At 44.2% G+C, this 18,625-nt stretch overlaps 1 protein-coding gene across 6 annotated transcripts in view; it reads right to left on the reverse strand.

Annotated features, from left to right (window-relative positions):
- Positions 1–18,625, reverse strand: part of rara.S (retinoic acid receptor alpha S homeolog) — a 49,675-nt gene that overhangs the window by 8,865 nt on the left and 22,185 nt on the right. For 3 of the 6 annotated variants that reach the window (XM_018237962.2, XM_018237961.2, XM_018237963.2), the window contains 3 exons: positions 17,927–18,311; positions 1,304–1,452; positions 110–251 (listed from right to left, as the gene is read on the reverse strand). In XM_018237962.2, coding sequence (XP_018093451.1) covers positions 110–251; positions 1,304–1,452; positions 17,927–18,104 — 469 coding nt within the window. In that variant the 5' untranslated portion in view covers positions 18,105–18,311. Of the gene's footprint in view, positions 1–109; positions 252–1,303; positions 1,453–5,377; positions 5,503–6,764; positions 7,704–17,926; positions 18,312–18,625 lie in introns of those variants that run through there. The other 3 variants (XM_041579111.1, XM_018237960.2, XM_018237964.2) reach the window with 3 other exon arrangements.

The raw sequence follows: 18,625 nt of genomic DNA on the forward strand, positions 1-18,625 counted from the left end.
TTTAGGAACTCACACCCTTTACTCTCCCCCGCGTACTAAATGCCCCGGGTACTTGCACCAATCAGATAACAGGAATGACCCTGACCACCTTTGGGCGCCCGTTACTCACATTCTTTAGACATTCCGACCTCGAAACATTTCTGCAATCGGCAATACTGGCAGCGGTTGCGCGTGACTTTGTTTATGATGCAATTCTTGTCTCTGTGACATGTGTACACCATGTTCTTCTGGATACTGCGACGGAAAAAGCCCTGCGAGAAAGAGACTTAGGGTAAAGCGACCGCTGGAGCCATTTGTCCCTCACCCCGTTATTTGGAATCGTTTGGGTGCAAGTATGTGTAAAGAGCCGTAGCGATGTACCGTGCATAAAAGTACAATATATATATATAAATAAATAAAAGTATACACGGGGAAGACAAATCACATAATAAAAATACACAGAATTCATATCAGGACAAAGTGCTATGTGGTAACAGTGGGAAACAGATCCCTGCCCCATAGAGCTTACAGTCTAAGTGCTCACTGCATCTGTTCCAAACCTCCATGACGACCCAGAGATCAAGGTGCCCTGAGTGATTGTATGTCTGGCACTTTGTACCACTAATTAATAGGTACCACTAATTAATAGGTACCACTAATATTGGGATGATAATGAGCCACAGCAGGGATTTTTAGGGCCTTATTTGATGCTCCCACTTTATATTGACATTTCTGCAGAAAGGTAGTGGGATCCAACAGGCTCATTACATCCCACACAAAACAAATCTCCTAAACACTTTCTAATCTGGATCCGTTGGCACATAAATGAAACACTTTACATGCAAGAATCCCAGCGCATTGTGCAATGCATGCGATACCCACACGTGCTGAGAGCTCCTTAAAGCTGCAAATGACTTGTTTTTCTTCAGCAAATATAAAGTAAAATCTCAAAAGTGCTCAGATCTTCACTTTGGGTGAGTTTATATTTGAATTGTAGTTCAGGGTTTTTGATAAAAGTAAAAAAAACAAAAACTGTGTGTAAATATATTGTAGTCAATGTCTCGTGGTGAGGAAGAGGTTAAAATAATCATTACAATGGGTTCCCTTCATGTTTGGCTTGGCTCTATGTGAGTGCCAAACACTGTGGATCTTGGGGTGTTTCCATTCTTTGGCTCGGGTTCAGGCACATGTGGTGGATTTTGGGGTTTGAGCACTGAAATGTTTTGTATGTGTCTGCACCCTGAGCTGAGGCAAGGTGTTGGGGTGCAGGCAGAGGAGAGATCAAAAGAAGAGGGTCTTTGTCCCGCACAGGGGTAACACTTACCTTGCAACCTTCACAAGCGCTGACTCCATAGTGATACCCCGAACTCTTGTCCTGACACACAAAGCAGGGCTTGTAGATTCTGGGGAGCGGTGGTGGGGATGGGGGGCTGGGTACAATCTCCTCTGAACTCGTGCTCTGAGTCTCAATTGCTGAAGGGAGAAACAAACATAAGCAGAGTTAGAAGAGAAAACTTGCACCAAACTTTACATTTTCACTGCCTCGAAGAGCTTACAATCTAAATATGCATTCATGGGTTAGTGCCATTGCATTGTGGTGCCGAGGAAAACCATCCAACATCAGGCACGAAGCTGAAACACAAAGATTTCCCACCTGCAGGATTCTGGGAGAATTAGTTCAACAAAAGCTGCCGGATGAAGATGTGCACTGTAATGCATGACTACTGAACTAAATCAATTGTGAAAAATAGCCTTGCTCTGAAAATGCAGTAGGTAGGACTTCAAGGGAGTAGTGTTCCCTCCCTGCACCCTATTTACATACAAGTGTGCGAGAGACACACACATATTGCACCCGCAGTTCTATATAAAGCCTTTGGGCTTGACACACTTGGCCGTCCCTGTATGACCCGTGGTTGAGTCGGCAAGAAGGCCCAGGAGGGCAGTTATGAGTGTGTGGCAAGGAAAGGGTTAAATGCAGCAGCAGATGAGGTGAGTTTTTTGGGGTGCGCTACAAGAAGCACAGATGGAGGCGACAGACAATGGGACTATTATGTGATGTCACATTGATGCTGCTCGGGTCAGTGTTGTGTCTGATCCTACACACTGGACTGAACTACAACAACCCACACTTGTATAAAGGAGGGGAGTCACGTTTGTGGGTGATGGTTGTGCAACAGTGCTCTGAGGGGCCCCACAGCACAAGAACCTCACAGTTCCTCTGATGAGTGATTTAAAGCACACGTCTATATGAGGCTTTATCCCTTTAACACACTGCAAGTGGCCCCCCAGCAGCTCTCCCTGATCAACTTTACATGCGGCGGGACCCTAATGTTAGTGGCTGTGTATCACACACACGACAACTTCTATATCAATATCATTATACACACACACACACACACACACACACACACGATCCTTACACTGACCACAACTGAACTGCACAACTGTCAGGCAGGGCAGTGTTATCCAACTGGCAGAACAATGCTGCATTGTGGGTATAAAACAGACATGTTGTGGCCCCACATCACATTGTTTTCTAAAAAGTAACTGTGGAATGATTTAGTTCTGTTCCTCAATGAACCCCAGGACTGGGGGGGGGGGTAAGAACTGGCAGATAGAGGTCATAGAATTGACTAGAAGCTGCTCAGTGTCAGCACAAGGGGGGGGGGGTCGGCTAGGAAACTGGTGGGTTTATTTAGTGCAGATCTGCTTCTCATCTGTGAATAGGAGGAAATGTCCTATAAACTTGCCTCCTGTGGTTACTTACACATTTAAAGGATTATCTGGGGTCACTGACCCCCACAACAACAAGGTAGCATTTTTCTGTCACACAATGCAGAATACCATAAACAATGAAGACCAACTGAAAGGCTGCTTAGAATGGGTTGATCTTTATATAATGAATAGTGTACAGTGGAAGTCCAGGCAGTGCAACAACAACAAGTTGCGAGTGCTGGATCAGTCACGTGGATAACTGTCGGTGCACAACTCTGCGGTCACATTTGTGCGTCTTAGGGCAGAGACACGCGCTCACATTCGGGGAGATTAGTAGCACAGCGACAAATCTGTTCTTTGGGGGGGACTGATCTCCCCAACTAGAATGTAAATCACCGGCGAGATGGCTCACGGATCACTTCGTTTTCTGAAGTCGCCCGAAGTTTCCTCGTGAAGCTGCTTCTGCCGACGATTTAGATTCTAGCCGGTGGAAAGGTAGTTTGGGGAGATCAGTCGCCCCGAAGAAGAGAAGGTTATATAATAATCTCCCTGAATTGCAACAAGTGTCTCTGCCCTTAGGTGTACGGCCGCCTTTAGTTGTTTGGAAAAGGTCGTTCATTAAGCACAATCAATGTGGATCTCAATCAATATCTGTTTTGCTTTAGTCCATGCAGGAAATAATGATGTGGAATGTGCCGGAGACGGAGAGAAATAGCTGAATCCATCATGGAATGTGTTCATCATCATCATCATCAGCTGGTGCTCCACTGATTCAGGAGTCAGAAGCACTAGTGCAGAGAATGGACAGACAGCTTTCAAAGGTAACTTAGTGTTTCTGAAGCAGAGATCATGTGTAATTACTGTTTATTGGACTGCGGATTAGAATGACAGTTGCTTTCATTGTGCAGAGAAGTGTTTGTGGGGGGGGGGGGGAGGCCACTGAAGTGCAAATCACATTCCATGTGTCACAGGGGGGCTGCAGAGCAATAAATCAACACAGACCAAATGGCCACTATGCACCCCCCCCCCATCTATCAGATAAGATGAAAAGGTCAGCGAGGCCTGTAAACAAACAGGAGATTCCGGAGTTATCTGTGCCTGGGGGGGGGGGGGGGGTCAGTGCAATAGAAACACAGGAAACAGCAGGGGGAGGTGAGGGACCGGCCACCACTACTCCTGAGCACAGAACTATATGTCCTGCACTGCACCCAGATACTCTGCTGCTAAATCTGATAGAAAGAATACAAATACCCCAATAAGTGTACCTTTGCCTTCACATCCCCTTTAAATGAACGGTTAGTAGGACCTACAGAGGGGTATTCTGAGACAACTTGCAATTGGTTTTCATTTTTCATTATATTTGACTTATTTAGCTTTATATTCAGCAGCTCTCCAGTTTGCAATTTCACCCATCTGGTTGCTAGAGTCCAAATTCCCCTAGCAACCATGCATTGATTTGAATAAGAGACTGGAATATGAATAGAAAGAGGAGGAATAAAAAGTAGCAATAACAATACATTTGTAGCCGTACAGAGTTATTTGTTGTTTACATGGGGTCAGTGACCCCTATTTGAAAGCTGGAGAGAATCAGAAAAAGCAAACTAATTAAACTACAACAAATAAATAATGAAGGCCAATTAAAAGGTTGCTTAGAATTAGCCATTCTATAACATACTAAAAGTAAGTTAAGTGTTTTCATTGCATGTCACTCATGTGCCCCAACTGCTAGACTGTCAGCTCCATGGGTCAGGCCCTCTGAGCATATGTCCAACCTGTCCTGGTTCTGTGTTCTCCCCATTACACATAATATTGTTCCATGTGTTTATAGTTTCCTTTCTAGTAGAAGACAACAGGCCGGCCTTGCTTTATGGCAGTGAGTGTAAATAAACATTTCGGGTGTCGAGAGTTGGAGAGGAGTTCCCTGCACCCATATTGTACTTGTGTTTATAACAGAAGAGGGTCTGTGTGTGTATTTGGGTTGTGAGTTCAGAGCAAAGCGTTAGATCTTTCAGCCCCTGCACTGTGTATCATGAGCGAGTACAATAAATAGCAAGTGCAATGTTTATGTGAGCCCTGCCCAGCCTCCCGCCACAAGCAGATAAAAGCATTGCTGCTGCTGATAAGGAGACGTGTGATAAGGAGACATGTGGGGCTCTTATCTACTCCCCTGCCTGCCAAATACTTGCTGCCGGCAATGGAAACTCTGAGACTCAACAGCACAACTTCCAGACACTACACGGGAAACTGGAACATAAATGAGCTGCCCCCTAATATAGCAACATAAATAGCACAGGTCACATTCCCTACAGACCCCAGTGCAGCAAATACACAAAACACTTTCCCTGCTGCTCTCATAGACTCACACACAACTACATCGACTGCAACTCACACTGGCGCCGACAATTTGCTTTCACTCTTTCCTATGGAGCAAGTCACACACGGGGCTGACTGTGAAATCATTTACAAGAGACTCATGGGATTTTACCTGTTCTCTTCTTACCTGATCTGCAGGGGCTCATGGGATAACGAGCGGCTGAAAGATCTATTCATATATATATATATATATATATATATATATATATATATATATATATATATATATATATATATATATATATATATATATATATATATATATATATATTATATAAATAAAGATGACATTAACTACTGTGTGTATTACCATACTTCAAGTACATCTCTTGCCCTGCTCGGTTTGTACTTGCTGGAACTGAACATGACATAGAGAGAACAAATCATGCGGGAGGACATCGTTTTCAGTCGCATTTCCAACTTCCTGTCCTTTCCTACAACACAAAATAGAACTTCCTGCTGGAAACAAAAGCAACAGGGAAAAAGGTGCTTCCCAAAACGCCACCACAAACCCACACAATAAAGGACAAGGAACCATAACACAAACTCACACTTATTAGCAGCGACACTGTGCCTTTAATTGTCTGCAATATCAGCCAGTGGCAGCACAGAGGCACATCTCCACCCAAAAACAGAATATACATTAAACTGTGTGTTTATATTCGCTGCACTACTGGTTCCGACTCCTGGAGGAAACCTGCAACATTTACAGCGTCACAGAGAACACAAAACCCCTACGTTTTATTGGAGAGCTGCCGAGAATTCTGTTTTCTAAATAGATTTTGGGTGGAGTTGCCCTTTATGACTGCAGCCACATAGTATGAGAACATTCCAGCTGCCCCAGCAAGACCAGTATTCCCAGCAACGTATTGGTTTCCAGTCACTTCCACTAAATCCCACATTGTGCTTTCAAAACGCCCCAAAGATCCCTTAAAATCCAGCAATGGAACTGGGCAAAATGTTACAGAGGGAAAGGGTTAAAGGAAAGGTTTTTGTATCAAATGGTGAGAAATGGGGATATTGTTATTATTTCAATGAATGTTGCCCCCAAGTGTAGCAAGGCCTGCTAGACCGCTCCTCACAGAGGGCAGGGGTACAATTCATTAGACACTGTCACTTTAAATACCAAAATGTTTCACCAGAAAAAGTACAATAAAATATTATTGACCATTTTTGCCCCAAATATCACCTTTTCTGTGTAACTTGTATTATTAAACCAATCACAGGCAACCTTATATACCCTATTAGACATTCCTCTACATGGGAACTGGCAAGGGCATGCTGGGAATTGTAGTTTTGGAACAGAATAAGCCCCATAGGACTGAGTATATATGTGTGTATGTATATATGTGTATATATATATATGTGTGTGTGTGTGTATATGTGTGTGTGTATATATGTGTGTGTATATAAGTATATATATGTGTATATATGTGTGTGTGTGTGTATGTTGTGTACAGACAGTCCCACCCACAATAGTGTAGAAAGAATTTGTCTGTCCTGCACTGGAGACAATGGCAAACAAAGATCTTCCCAAAAGGACCAACAGAAATTGCGCTGCATGGACTGTGCCAAGCGCGGGGGGAAATATGGTTTATAAAGAGGAACCCCCACAATAACACACATTCTGTACATATAAAATGTGCCAAATTAGCAATAAAATCAGCAAGAAGAATAAGGGCGGGGGTGTCACCTACAGTGGTTGGAGCTGCTCCAGTGTTGAGTCCGTAGTGGGGTCCCGTACGGGTGAATGGTCCCAATCCCTTTCTCCTGCAAAAGGCACTGTCGGTTGTGACTGTAGAAATCCATCATGTGGAAACGCGTGGGGCTGGAGGCCAAAGCAGGAACGTCCACATTCTCGTACATTCTACTGAAATCCAAACTGACCATAGAGTGGAACCGAGCAGTCTGGGTAACGGGGGGGATGATCCGGAGCGAAAGGCTTTGGGGCTCAGGAGGAATGTCCCCACAGCAGAACCACTGGAGATTTCCCAAGTGAGTGGGAGACGCAGGGCTGGGCTTGTGGGAATATCACATGGGAGACTCCTTCCTCTCCAATAAATGGGGGTGCTGCACAATGGAGACCCTACTAAGCACATAGAGGGGGCCAAACCCCACATTCCTTCTCCCTCATGCTGCAAAGCAACCGTCTCGCCCCAATTTGCCTCAATCACAGAATCTCTCTCATGGGAAACGGGGGGGGGGCTCAATTAATGAATTAACGAGGGATTAGACAGGGGGGCCATCAGAAATAGAAAGTCTTAATTGTGGCAAATCCTCAGCGAGTGTTTAATCTCTCCCCCCGGCTGCTGCAGATAAATCCTTAGAGATAAAGGAGGGGGTGTCTCTAGTGACCCCCAGGGAAGGCTGTCAGTAGAGGGGGGCTGCTGTGTCCTGGGGATCCCCTGGGGAATTCCTGCAGGATGACAATGGGGGGAACACAGCAGCGGCAGTAGCACAGGGGGGTCCCTGGTGTCGAGCAGTCGCTGATGATCCCGGGAAGTCACTCACTGCTCAAAACTCTCCTCCGTCTCCTCTTCTCCTTCCTCCTCCTCCTCCTCCTCCTGATGGACTGGGGGCAGCCGAGTTGCACAAGTCAACACCCCCTCAGCTTTTAACCCATCACACGCCGCTCCCTCCCAACAAAGGCTCATGTGCCCATTTCCCACCTTCCTGGGGGTTTCCTGCCATCATCTCATTTGCATAATGTCATGCATGTGACCTCCCCATCACCCCCCAGCCTCACCTCCAACTGACCCAACCCAGTGACATCACAGACGTTCCCACCCTCCCCACTGCTGCACATTTTGGAATGGACTGACCCCCTCCCCCCCAGCAAAGTCACTGATCTAACTGGCATGTTAAAGGAGAAATACAGACAAATGGCTACAGCTACCGCCCCCCCCAAATGTTACAAAAAGTGTTCCCCCAGATTCTCCAACTCACAGATCACTGGGACACAAGCCTGGGGGCAACTGACACTTGGGAACCCACAGCAGCCAATCACACGTTACATTTGTAAGTACGTTACTGAGAATGATCCCTTATGTTTTTGGGTAAAGTTCCCCTTAAAACCTCATCAGTGAGTGTGAGTGAGGGTGTGAGTGAGGGTGTGGGTGAGTGTGTGGGTACATCTTTAGGGCAAATACACTGAGCCCTGGGGTATGAGTTCTCCCACATGTGAGGGTAACAAACGGGGCTCATATGACACCCGGTGCCTGAGCCGACAGTTGAGTGTCCCACAGTCCCGACACATTTACTACCAGACTGAGCCCCAAGTAGAGGAACAGATTGTCAGGGACAATAGATTTAGGAGGCGGCAGTTGCACCTTTTGCCCCTGGCTATGGGGCTGTTTATTACAGGGGGGGGGGGGTGAGAGTCTTTATATTCACATCAAAGTCTTTTTTTTTATGACCCCCTTTATAATTTGCAGCCTCAGAAGGCAGAATAGGGGTGGGTGGGGCAGCAGAGTAATAAAAGGAGGAGGGGGGTTCCTTCTTTTTATCACCAGTGACTATTTACACCCCCCCCCGGCCTGTGATTGATTTGCCCCAGAGTTGGGTCCCACATTCAGTTGAGTTTTATACAGAGGAAAAGGTACAACTCATGTCCCCCTCACTGCACCCAGGCATCTCCCTGCAGCACTCCATTCCCATGGATTATACTGGAGGGGGGGGGGGCTTGCCAGAAGAGATTACACTCACAGCTTTAAGCAAAAACGATACTGGATTATGACTAGAGTTTTCCTCCAGGGACAATGTGATTGGCACAAACGATTGTTTCTGGTTGGACAGACGACGTATAAAGGAAAGAGACGCAAGGTAAAAGAGTTCAGCCTGGCACTTATGGAGTTAATAATAGCGTAGATCTGTCTGTCCAGCCATACATATATAAATATATACTAACTGCTGGACACACACCAAGGGCAACTAATAACAACAAGTCTGGAATGAGCTTAAAGGAAAACTATACCCCCAAACAATGTGGGTCTCTCTAAAAAGATATTGCATAAAACAGCTCATATGTAAAATCCTGCTTCATATAAATAAACCATTTACATAATAATATACGGTACTTTTTTAGTAGTATGTGCCATTGGGTAATCATAAATAGAAAATTGCCATTTTAAAAAATAAGGGCCGCCCCCTGGGATCCTAGGATTCACGGTGCACACAAACATACCAAATAATCATACATGTTAGGTCACATGAGCCAATTAACAATTGTCTTTTGCTTCAACACTGGCTTCCTGTTACAGTTAGAGCTGCAGCATTTCTGGTCAGTCGATCTCTTCCTGTTACAGTTAGAGCTGCAGTATTTCTGGTCAGGTGATCTCTTCCTGTTACAGTTAGAGCTGCAGTATTTCTGGTCAGGTGATCTCTTCCTGTTACAGTTAGAGCTGCAGTATTTCTGGTCAGGTGATCTCTCCCTGTTACAGTTAGAGCTGCAGTATTTCTGGTCAGTCGATCTCTTCCTGTTACAGTTAGAGCTGCAGTATTTCTGGTCAGCTGATCTCTTCCTGTTACAGTTAGAGCTGCAGTATTTCTGGTGAGGTGATCTCTTCCTGTTACAGTTAGAGCTGCAGTATTTCTGGTGAGGTGATCTCTCCCTGTTACAGTTAGAGCCGCAGTATTTCTGGTGAGGTGATCTCTTCCTATTACAGTTAGAGCTGCAGTATTTCTGGTCAGCTGATCTCTTCCTGTTACAGTTAGAGCTGCAGTATTTCTGGTCAGCTGATCTCTTCCTGTTACAGTTAGAGCTGCAGTATTTCTGGTCAGGTGATCTCTCCCTGTTACAGTTAGAGCCGCAGTATTTCTGGTCAGGTGATCTCTTACAGTTATAGCTGCAGTATTTCTGGTCAGCTGATCTCTCCCTGTTACAGTTAGAGCTGCAGTATTTCTGGTGAGGTGATCTCTTCCTGTTACAGTTAGAGCTGCAGTATTTCTGGTGAGGTGATCTCTCCCTGTTACAGTTAGAGCTGCAGTATTTCTGGTCAGGCAATCTCTTCCTGTTACAGTTAGAGCCGCAGTATTTCTGGTGAGGTGATCTCTTCCTATTACAGTTAGAGCTGCAGTATTTCTGGTCAGCTGATCTCTTCCTGTTACAGTTAGAGCTGCAGTATTTCTGGTCAGGTGATCTCTTCCTGTTACAGTTAGAGCTGCAGTATTTCTGGTCAGGTGATCTCTTCCTGTTACAGTTAGAGCTGCAGTATTTCTGGTCAGGTGATCTCTTCCTGTTACAGTTAGAGCTGCAGTATTTCTGGTCAGGTGATCTCTTCCTGTTACAGTTAGAGCTGCAGTATTTCTGGTCAGGTGATGTCTCCCTGTTACAGTTAGAGCTGCAGTATTTCTGGTCAGGTAATCTCGGAGGCAGCACACAGACCATCACAAAATGGTGCTTCAAGGCAAGAGATGTAGAAGTTTTTACTTAAATATATATTCCAGTTTGGTAAGATTCTTTCATATGCCACTTAATTTGATATTAACTATCTGTTGCTTAAGTATCCATTTTGAAGGTATAGTTTTCCTTTAAATCCAAGGCTTTGTGCCTTTTATGACATTATGGGGTTTCTTTGTCCAGGTGCAGTGACCCATAACCAATAAGACGTTTCCTTTTAAACAAGTAACCAGTAAATGCTGCCTAATGATTGGTTGCTATGGGTTACAACACCTGGCAACCTTCGTGCCATTTATTGTGTTTCTTTCCATTGAACGTGTTTGTGCGACACCCAATGCCAATGCACTGGAATTTTCCCTTCTCACTCACCCACTCACATGAAGGGCAAGGAAACCCCCAATGCACATCAGCAAGGAGAAAAGCCCACGTATCATTTATAAGGAGGAAGGAGAAGTTATCAAGTTTCTACAGCTGAAGATACAGGAGGGCTCCATGTTTAACACCCAGTCATATGTTGTGTGTGATTGGCACCCAATACCCAATACAGTACACTACGTGGGAAATAAGCTGTTAAAAGGGAATTGTTTACCTTAACAATAAACTGTTACTATTGTGAGACAATTTGCAATTGGTTTTCATTTGTTATTATTTTTAGTTATTTAGCTTTTTATTCAGCAGCTCTCCAGTTTTGAAGTTGCTAGGGACAAAATTCCACTAGCAACCACAGAATGATGTGAATAAGAGACTGGAATATGAATAGGAGAGGCCTGAATAGAAAGATTCATGATTTCACAGGTATCTGGTTACTAGGGTCCAAATTCCCCTAGCAACCATGCACTGATTTGAATAAGAGACCGGAATATGAATAGGAGAGGCCTGAATAGAAAGATGAAAGATTTCAGCAGGTATCTGGTTGCTAAGGACCAAATTCCCCTAGCAACCATGCACTGATGTGAATAAGAGACTGGAATATGAATAGGAGAGGCCTGAATAGAAAGATGAGGAATAAAAAGTAACAATAACAATACATTTGTAGCCTCACAGAGCATTTGTTTTTTAAGATGGGGTCAGGAGAAGGCAAATAATTAAAAAAACAATAAAAAATGAAGACCGAATTAAAAAGTTGTTTAGAATTAGCCATTCTATTACATACTACAAGTTAACTTACATGTAGGCTCCCTCCTACAGACAAAAGGAAGCTCCTCCAAATATTACATCAGCTGTGCTTTAAGGTTACAACTAAACAAGCGTTTTCGGTCCAATCCGACAAAACACAGGTATCAAGTCGGATGCGCCGGAAATATATATATATAGTTGCATGTAGTTGAAAAAGTGTTATTGCATATGGATAAGACTTTTTCAACTACATGCAAAATCCTGGTGTTGCTGGTCTTTCTTTCTATATATATTTTCTTTACTGTGCACCCAGGTATTGTTTCAAAATGGAGTGCTGTCTTGGTCTTGACAATGTTCTTAGATGGAGACCGAAACATTGGCCAGTTTTTAAAAAGTTTTAATAAAAATTCTTCTATTTTTTTTTTTTTAAAAAAGTTTTTTTTTGTCTAAAGGCTCCTGATGTGCACTCACGTATCCAGGATCTGCATCTAAACACATCTTTGTAAGTAGCACTTGGGTCAGTTGTTGCCAGTAATGGTGTGTATATATATATAGATATATATAGATACACACACACACACACAGTCATTTCACTATAGAATATCACTATAGAATTTAATATCCATCAGATGAAATGATCGAGTAAGTGGGGGTGGCGGGGTTACATGGGACTGGATGGGCATCTCTTGACTTTGCTCCCACAAAACAAGTGGGACACCTTCCCAAACAGCCGTGAGCCCCAGTAGTGGGACTTGTCTAAACCACAGACAATGGGCACTGCCAACGGGACGGGACAAGCGTGGGACTGCTCATTAACCTTCTATAAAAACACCCAAAACTTACAAGTTCCACTATCAGTATTTGCCATAAACTGCCGGATGTGCTTCTCTGGGGAAGACTGAATGGGGGTAATAGAGCCAAAAACACTTACAAAAATAACCTTCCACCAGTGGGACCTCCTGCTGCAACGTCACTAAATCCACTGCCTTCAGCCTCGTCAGTTATTCACTCTCGGACGTCATCACCTCCCACATTAAACACGTGAGGGTCAGTGACCCAGAGTCGCCGGTGCTCCAGGAGCTTTTACACAAAGTGGCGGAGTCTTCCGTTTCCTCATAAAGATTCAGTGAGATGGAAGAGAAGCTCAACAACAACAACTCTCAAGCCTTAATGGCAGCCGTGTGTGTGCCATTTATATATTTATATATATATATATATATATATATATATATATATCTATATCTATATCTATATCTATATCTATATCTATATCTATATCTATATCTATATCTATATCTATATCTATATCTATATCTATATCTATATCTATATCTATATCTATATCTATATCTATATCTATATCTATATCTATATCTATATCTATATCTATATCTATATCTATATCTATATCTATATATATATATATATATATATATAGATATATATATAAAATCCAATCAAGAAAAACCAGCACCAAGGGACTTTAAGTATAAAAAAAGTTGTATTTAAAACATATCTATCACCTGTGATACATATGTTTTAAATACAACTTTTTTCATACTTAAAGTCCCTTGGTGCTGGTTTTTCTTGATTGGATTATATACTAATTTTTTCCGTGCACAGGGGCAGCCACAAAATGGCTTAGCTGACATGAGGTGCTGTCTGCTACGAAAATTTATATATATATAATCCAATGAAAAGCCGGCACTCACGATAAAATGTTTCAATTGCCTGGATGCAGTATCTTCAATTATAAATCTATAGAATACAAATAGGATCCACACTCTCAGGTCTTATACTTATTATGAACGTTTTATTAAAAAGGAGTCCTTTTTAATAAAACTTTCATAATATATATATATATATATACACACACACACACACACTATATAACTCCCAATGAATGAGAATAAAGTCACTTGATAAATGTCAAGTCTTTGCCCGTGGGAAGTTCAGTTGTCAGAACAAATATGGCCCAATGTGCGATGGAGCAGAACCCCTTTATGATACCCCTCCCCCATCAGTGCGGCTTTGCTTTATGGCTGAGGGTCTCGCCCCGGGGCTTGTTATGGACTCATTAGAGCAGCAGAATCAGGAACCGACTGGAACCTGCAAAGACAGGCCCGGGCCCAGGAGAATAAGGGCTTATATGTGGGCCTATGTATGGACTTGTATATATGGGCTTGTATATGGACTTGTGTATGGGTATATATATGGGCTTATGTATGGACTTATGTATGGGTATATATATGGGCTTATGTATGGGCTATGTATGGACTTGTATATATGGACTTGTATACGGGCTCCCACTTTCCTATAGTTGGAAGGAAGAACGGCACAGCAAAATAACTGGGCACAGGTTCACGGAGGCCAATGGAGTGAAACATACAGTGGCACAGCAGGGGTTAATAAGCCCACGGGACAGTTATCGGGATGCGTCACTTGGAGACACGGAATTTCCATTATCACTCGGCACATTCACACCCTGATATCAAACTGTCACCTAATAAGGGACTGTCTCAGAACATCAAGCACAGCCTCACTTTCACCGCCCACGCTCTATATTTGCCCCAAAATACCCCCCCCCCCCCGTGACAATTTGGCACATCAGATATCCTCCACGTGATGTCCCCACAGCTCCTTTTGTCCAGTATTTTCCCTTTGGGTTGAACAGATTATGTGGCACTTGCGCTACTGTCAGTAGAAGAGGCGACAGTTACAGGTGATGAGACGTTTGACTTTATCCCACTCCCATCAGCACCGCGTCATTAATACTAAGTGACAACAATTCCCAAGGTGACGTCCATTAGGGACACGTTCCACTCGCTAAATTATACACCAACTGTCACCCGATCCCACGATACAGATTATCATCATCATCACTGAGCTCATCCCATCCCCCACAAACACACAACTGTCACAAACACACAACTGTCACCTACACACAGTCTCCTGCAAATCCCAAGCAAAGATCTGACAGTATTAAAGGAAAATAATGTAACAGACACTGAACACAACAATTTCATAAAGCAACAGAGGTATAGATAGGGGTATATGGGGCAGGAGGTGGAGTTATAGGGAGGGGTATATGGGGCAGGAGGAGGAGTTATAGGGAGGGGTATATGGGGCAGGAGGTGGAGTTATAGGGAGGGGTATATGGGGCAGGAGGAGGAGTTATAGGGAGGGGTATATGGGGCAGGAGGTGGAGTTATAGGGAGGGGTATATGGGGCAGTAGGAGGAGTTATAGGGAGGGGTATATGGGGCAGGAGGTGGAGTTATAGGGAGGGGTATATGGGGCAGGAGGTGGAGTTATATGGAGCAGTAGGAGGAGTTATAACTGGGGGTGGCAATTTGTTGGGGAGTCCCCCAGTGAAGCAAATCCTGACCTGCTCTGGGCTGACATCTTACATTTATAATAGATTTACATTTACGTAGCCCGTGTATCAGCCCAGGGCAGGAGGCTAGTGATTGGCTTCCCCAGTGTATCCCCATTAGAGGGGCTGAGTTTATCCAATAGAAGTGGATATTAGATAATAATAATAATAATATTAAGAGACAAGTATAGAGGCCTATAGAGCACTTACACAAAGTCAATCTCATTCCTCCCCCCCAGCCCCACATATTTGCCCCCCGTGCTGGCGCTGCTGATGGAGGGGCTGATACTCGAGCTGTCGGCACTAAATGGACTGGGGAGGGGGGGGTCCGGTATTTATCACACGCCCCTGACCTGCCGCTCCAGGGGATGGAAAGTAATGGCTGCTCAGTAACCCTTGCTGTGCCACTAACCAGCTGGGGATAATCACATGATGCACCACTGGAGCCCTGGGATTGGACGGACTATTGGTGCCCCCCCACTTTACAACCACCGGTTTCCCCTGTGCCGCCAACATTATGTCCAGCCTTTTGTACAGAGAGACCAACTGCAAGGCTGCTACTCACATACTGCAATAGGGACAGTTACTGAGGGCAGGGGGAACCCACCTACTGATCCGCACAACTACAATTCCCAACAACTGCTTCTCATTAACCCACAATAGGATATAATAATATGATATAAAATGATATGAAGCAGGACGAGTGCATGGAGAGTGGGCGCCATGATTTGATCGAGCCGTAACGCTCAGATAAGAGAGATGGGGGGGGGGGTATGAAGTAAATGATCCCGGCAGCAGACAAAGGCACATGACTCAGCGCCCAACAAGAACACAGACAATATGGACGCCACCGTGGGGAAGAACCAATCAGCACGAGGCACCAGCAAGTACAAATATGGCGGCTCTGCGGCAGCGTCGGGAGGGAAAGTTCAGTCACAGAGAACAATGTCCTTGAACAAATCACTGGTTTATTAGAGCTGGACTGGGGGGCGTCCCCCTGGGGGTCATTAAGTGCTGCACATTAGCAACTTGTGCACTGAAGCATCGCCAACGGCAACAGGGGGGTCAGTAACATGGAAAGAGGGGGGCACATTTCTCTTATTAATCCATTCATTATAGAATATAGAGAATAAAGTACCCCCTCTTGTAAAGTATAAGGAGATTATAAATCACCCAGGAGTTTCATGACCATATATAGACACAAGGCCGAAGGTCATGGAACTCCGAGGTAACCTCTAATATCCTCATATGTTGCAACTGGGGGTTCTTTATTTATTATAATACACACGTTTCAGTGAGTCATGTGACAGAAATGACATCACTAGTCAGTGTTTATAAGGATATAATTTACAAGATATTCATGGCTTTTGTGTAATATATATATAGTGAATAAAGTACCCCCTATTGTAAAATATAAGGATATTATAAGTTACCAAGGAGTTTCATGACCATATAAAAACACAAGGCCGAAGGCCGAGTTATACAGGTCATGGAACTCCGAGGTAACTTCTAATATCCTCATATTTTGCAACTGGGGGAACTTTATTTATTATAATACACAAATTTTAATGAGTCATGTGACAGAAATGACATCAGAACTCACCGTTTATAACTGATGACATCAGAACTCACCGTTTATAACTGATGACATCACAACTCACCGTTTATAACTGATGACATCACAACTCACCGTTTATAAGGATATAATTTACAGGATATTCATGGCTTTTGTGTATTATATATAAATAAAACTACAGGCAGCTGATTCTCTAGTGGGTCCAGTCCAGCTCTGCCTGCAGCTGGGTATATAGGGGGGCTACACCCAGGAACTTGCTCACACGCACAGGGGTTTGTTGCCTTTTAATTATAATCCGAGAAACTTTGCCACTGCCCATCATTTTCTATTTGTGGTTTGTGAATTATTTCAGTGGCTCTCCAGTTGGCAATTTCCGCACCATTCTGGTTGCTACGGTCTATATTACCCTAGCAACCAGGCAGAGGTTTGGATGATAGACTGGAAGATGAATAGGAGAGGGGCTGAAGCCTCACAGAGTAATCGTTTTTGGCTGCAAAACCTAAAAGGGAAGTAAACCCAAAAAAGCAATATTGTCAGTCTAAGCAACTTTACAGCCTCTATTAAACATTCCAAGTGGCCTCATTGTTTCAAAAGGCAGAACCAGCAGTGCAGAGAATGGACCATTAACTGCAACAACATTTTGCACTGGAAATAAACACACTGGAAATTTGCCTTACAGCTTGTTCCCTCCACTGGCAACTGTTTGCCCCAAACCAGTGAGCCGATCACATCTGTGTTTTTACCCACAAGCCCTGTAGGCTCCTCCCCAGGTGTCCCTATGCCACACCCATTGCACCCAGAGAGGCCCTTTCACACAAATATTACACAACTGCACAAAGAATAATGGGGCCGCATTAAAGGGGTGACAAATGATTTGTTAATGCTTAAAGGGCCAGTTACACAAACAAACGGGCCTTCATGAGAATCACTAATATAAACAACTACTAACAGGGCCCCTAACCCAGCACACCCATTGGTTGGGAATTCAATGAGTGGAGGAATAAAGGGGAGATAAATCATTGTCAGGATCCAAACGTCTCTTGTAGCCAAAACAGGCACAACAACAGAGGAACAGCCAGAAGTAAAAGTGTTTTATGAAGTGTGTATGAAAGGGTGTGTAATTGGCACCTCCAGATTTGTGGAAAATGTGCTGCCGCTAAACAATGAATATTACGTGGATTTCACAAAGAAACACTTGAAGGAGAAACAGCAAATCCCCAACACTGTGCAGCGCGACCAACTGCAACCCAGCAGCACCCGCACATAACATGGAGTCCCGGCCTAGAATAATAACACTAGATTATATATATATATATATATAGATCAGTACTTAGTAACAATATATATATATATATATAGATCAGTACTTAGTAACAATATATATCAGTACTTACTGGCAGGAGAAGGGGTGCTGTAGCCACTGAGCGGGGGTTGGTGTTGAACTCCTGGGAGCCCCCCCGTGGGGGACATACCCCCCAACATATGTGGAAAGAAGAAAGCATAATGGGGTACGTGGAATCCATTGATGTGGCCGGGCCCAGGAGGGGGGCAAGTGTTGTCCTTACTGCTCATTGCCTCAGCTCCAAACGCACTTCTACTCCCTCAGCTTCTCCATTTGTGGGGGGGGCTCACCCCCCAAACGTCGGCCTGGCACTTAATCCAACTGTCACAGGAACATCCCACAGGAGACGGGTTTTCAAGGTGGGGCCGCACTGACCCCCTGTGAGTGGATCCGTGACCTCATACAGACAAGTCTCCAATAATGTCCCACACTGGATCCTGCAACACAAACACCAATAAAGTACAATTATTCCCCCTAATCACAACCTCAATGCCCCAACCGTTTTGTACTTCACCCAATGGATCCCCCAGGGGTGGAATAGTTACAAATACAGAGTCCCGTGGGACCCGTGTAGCTATTTAAGCTTCATACTGAGTCTCACTAACTGCCTGCACCTTACTACAAATGACAGTTAGTTGGAGGAGCCAGCAAGAAGCAGAAGCCAGATCGTATCTACACGCGTGTTGCTGGCGTGTTCTCACTGCAGTCATGTGGCACTCTGCATAGGAACTCCGTGTAAGGGGCAGAGTCT

This window comes from Xenopus laevis, chromosome 9_10S (genome assembly GCF_017654675.1).
Source record: "Xenopus laevis strain J_2021 chromosome 9_10S, Xenopus_laevis_v10.1, whole genome shotgun sequence".
Lineage (NCBI taxonomy): Eukaryota > Metazoa > Chordata > Amphibia > Anura > Pipidae > Xenopus > Xenopus laevis.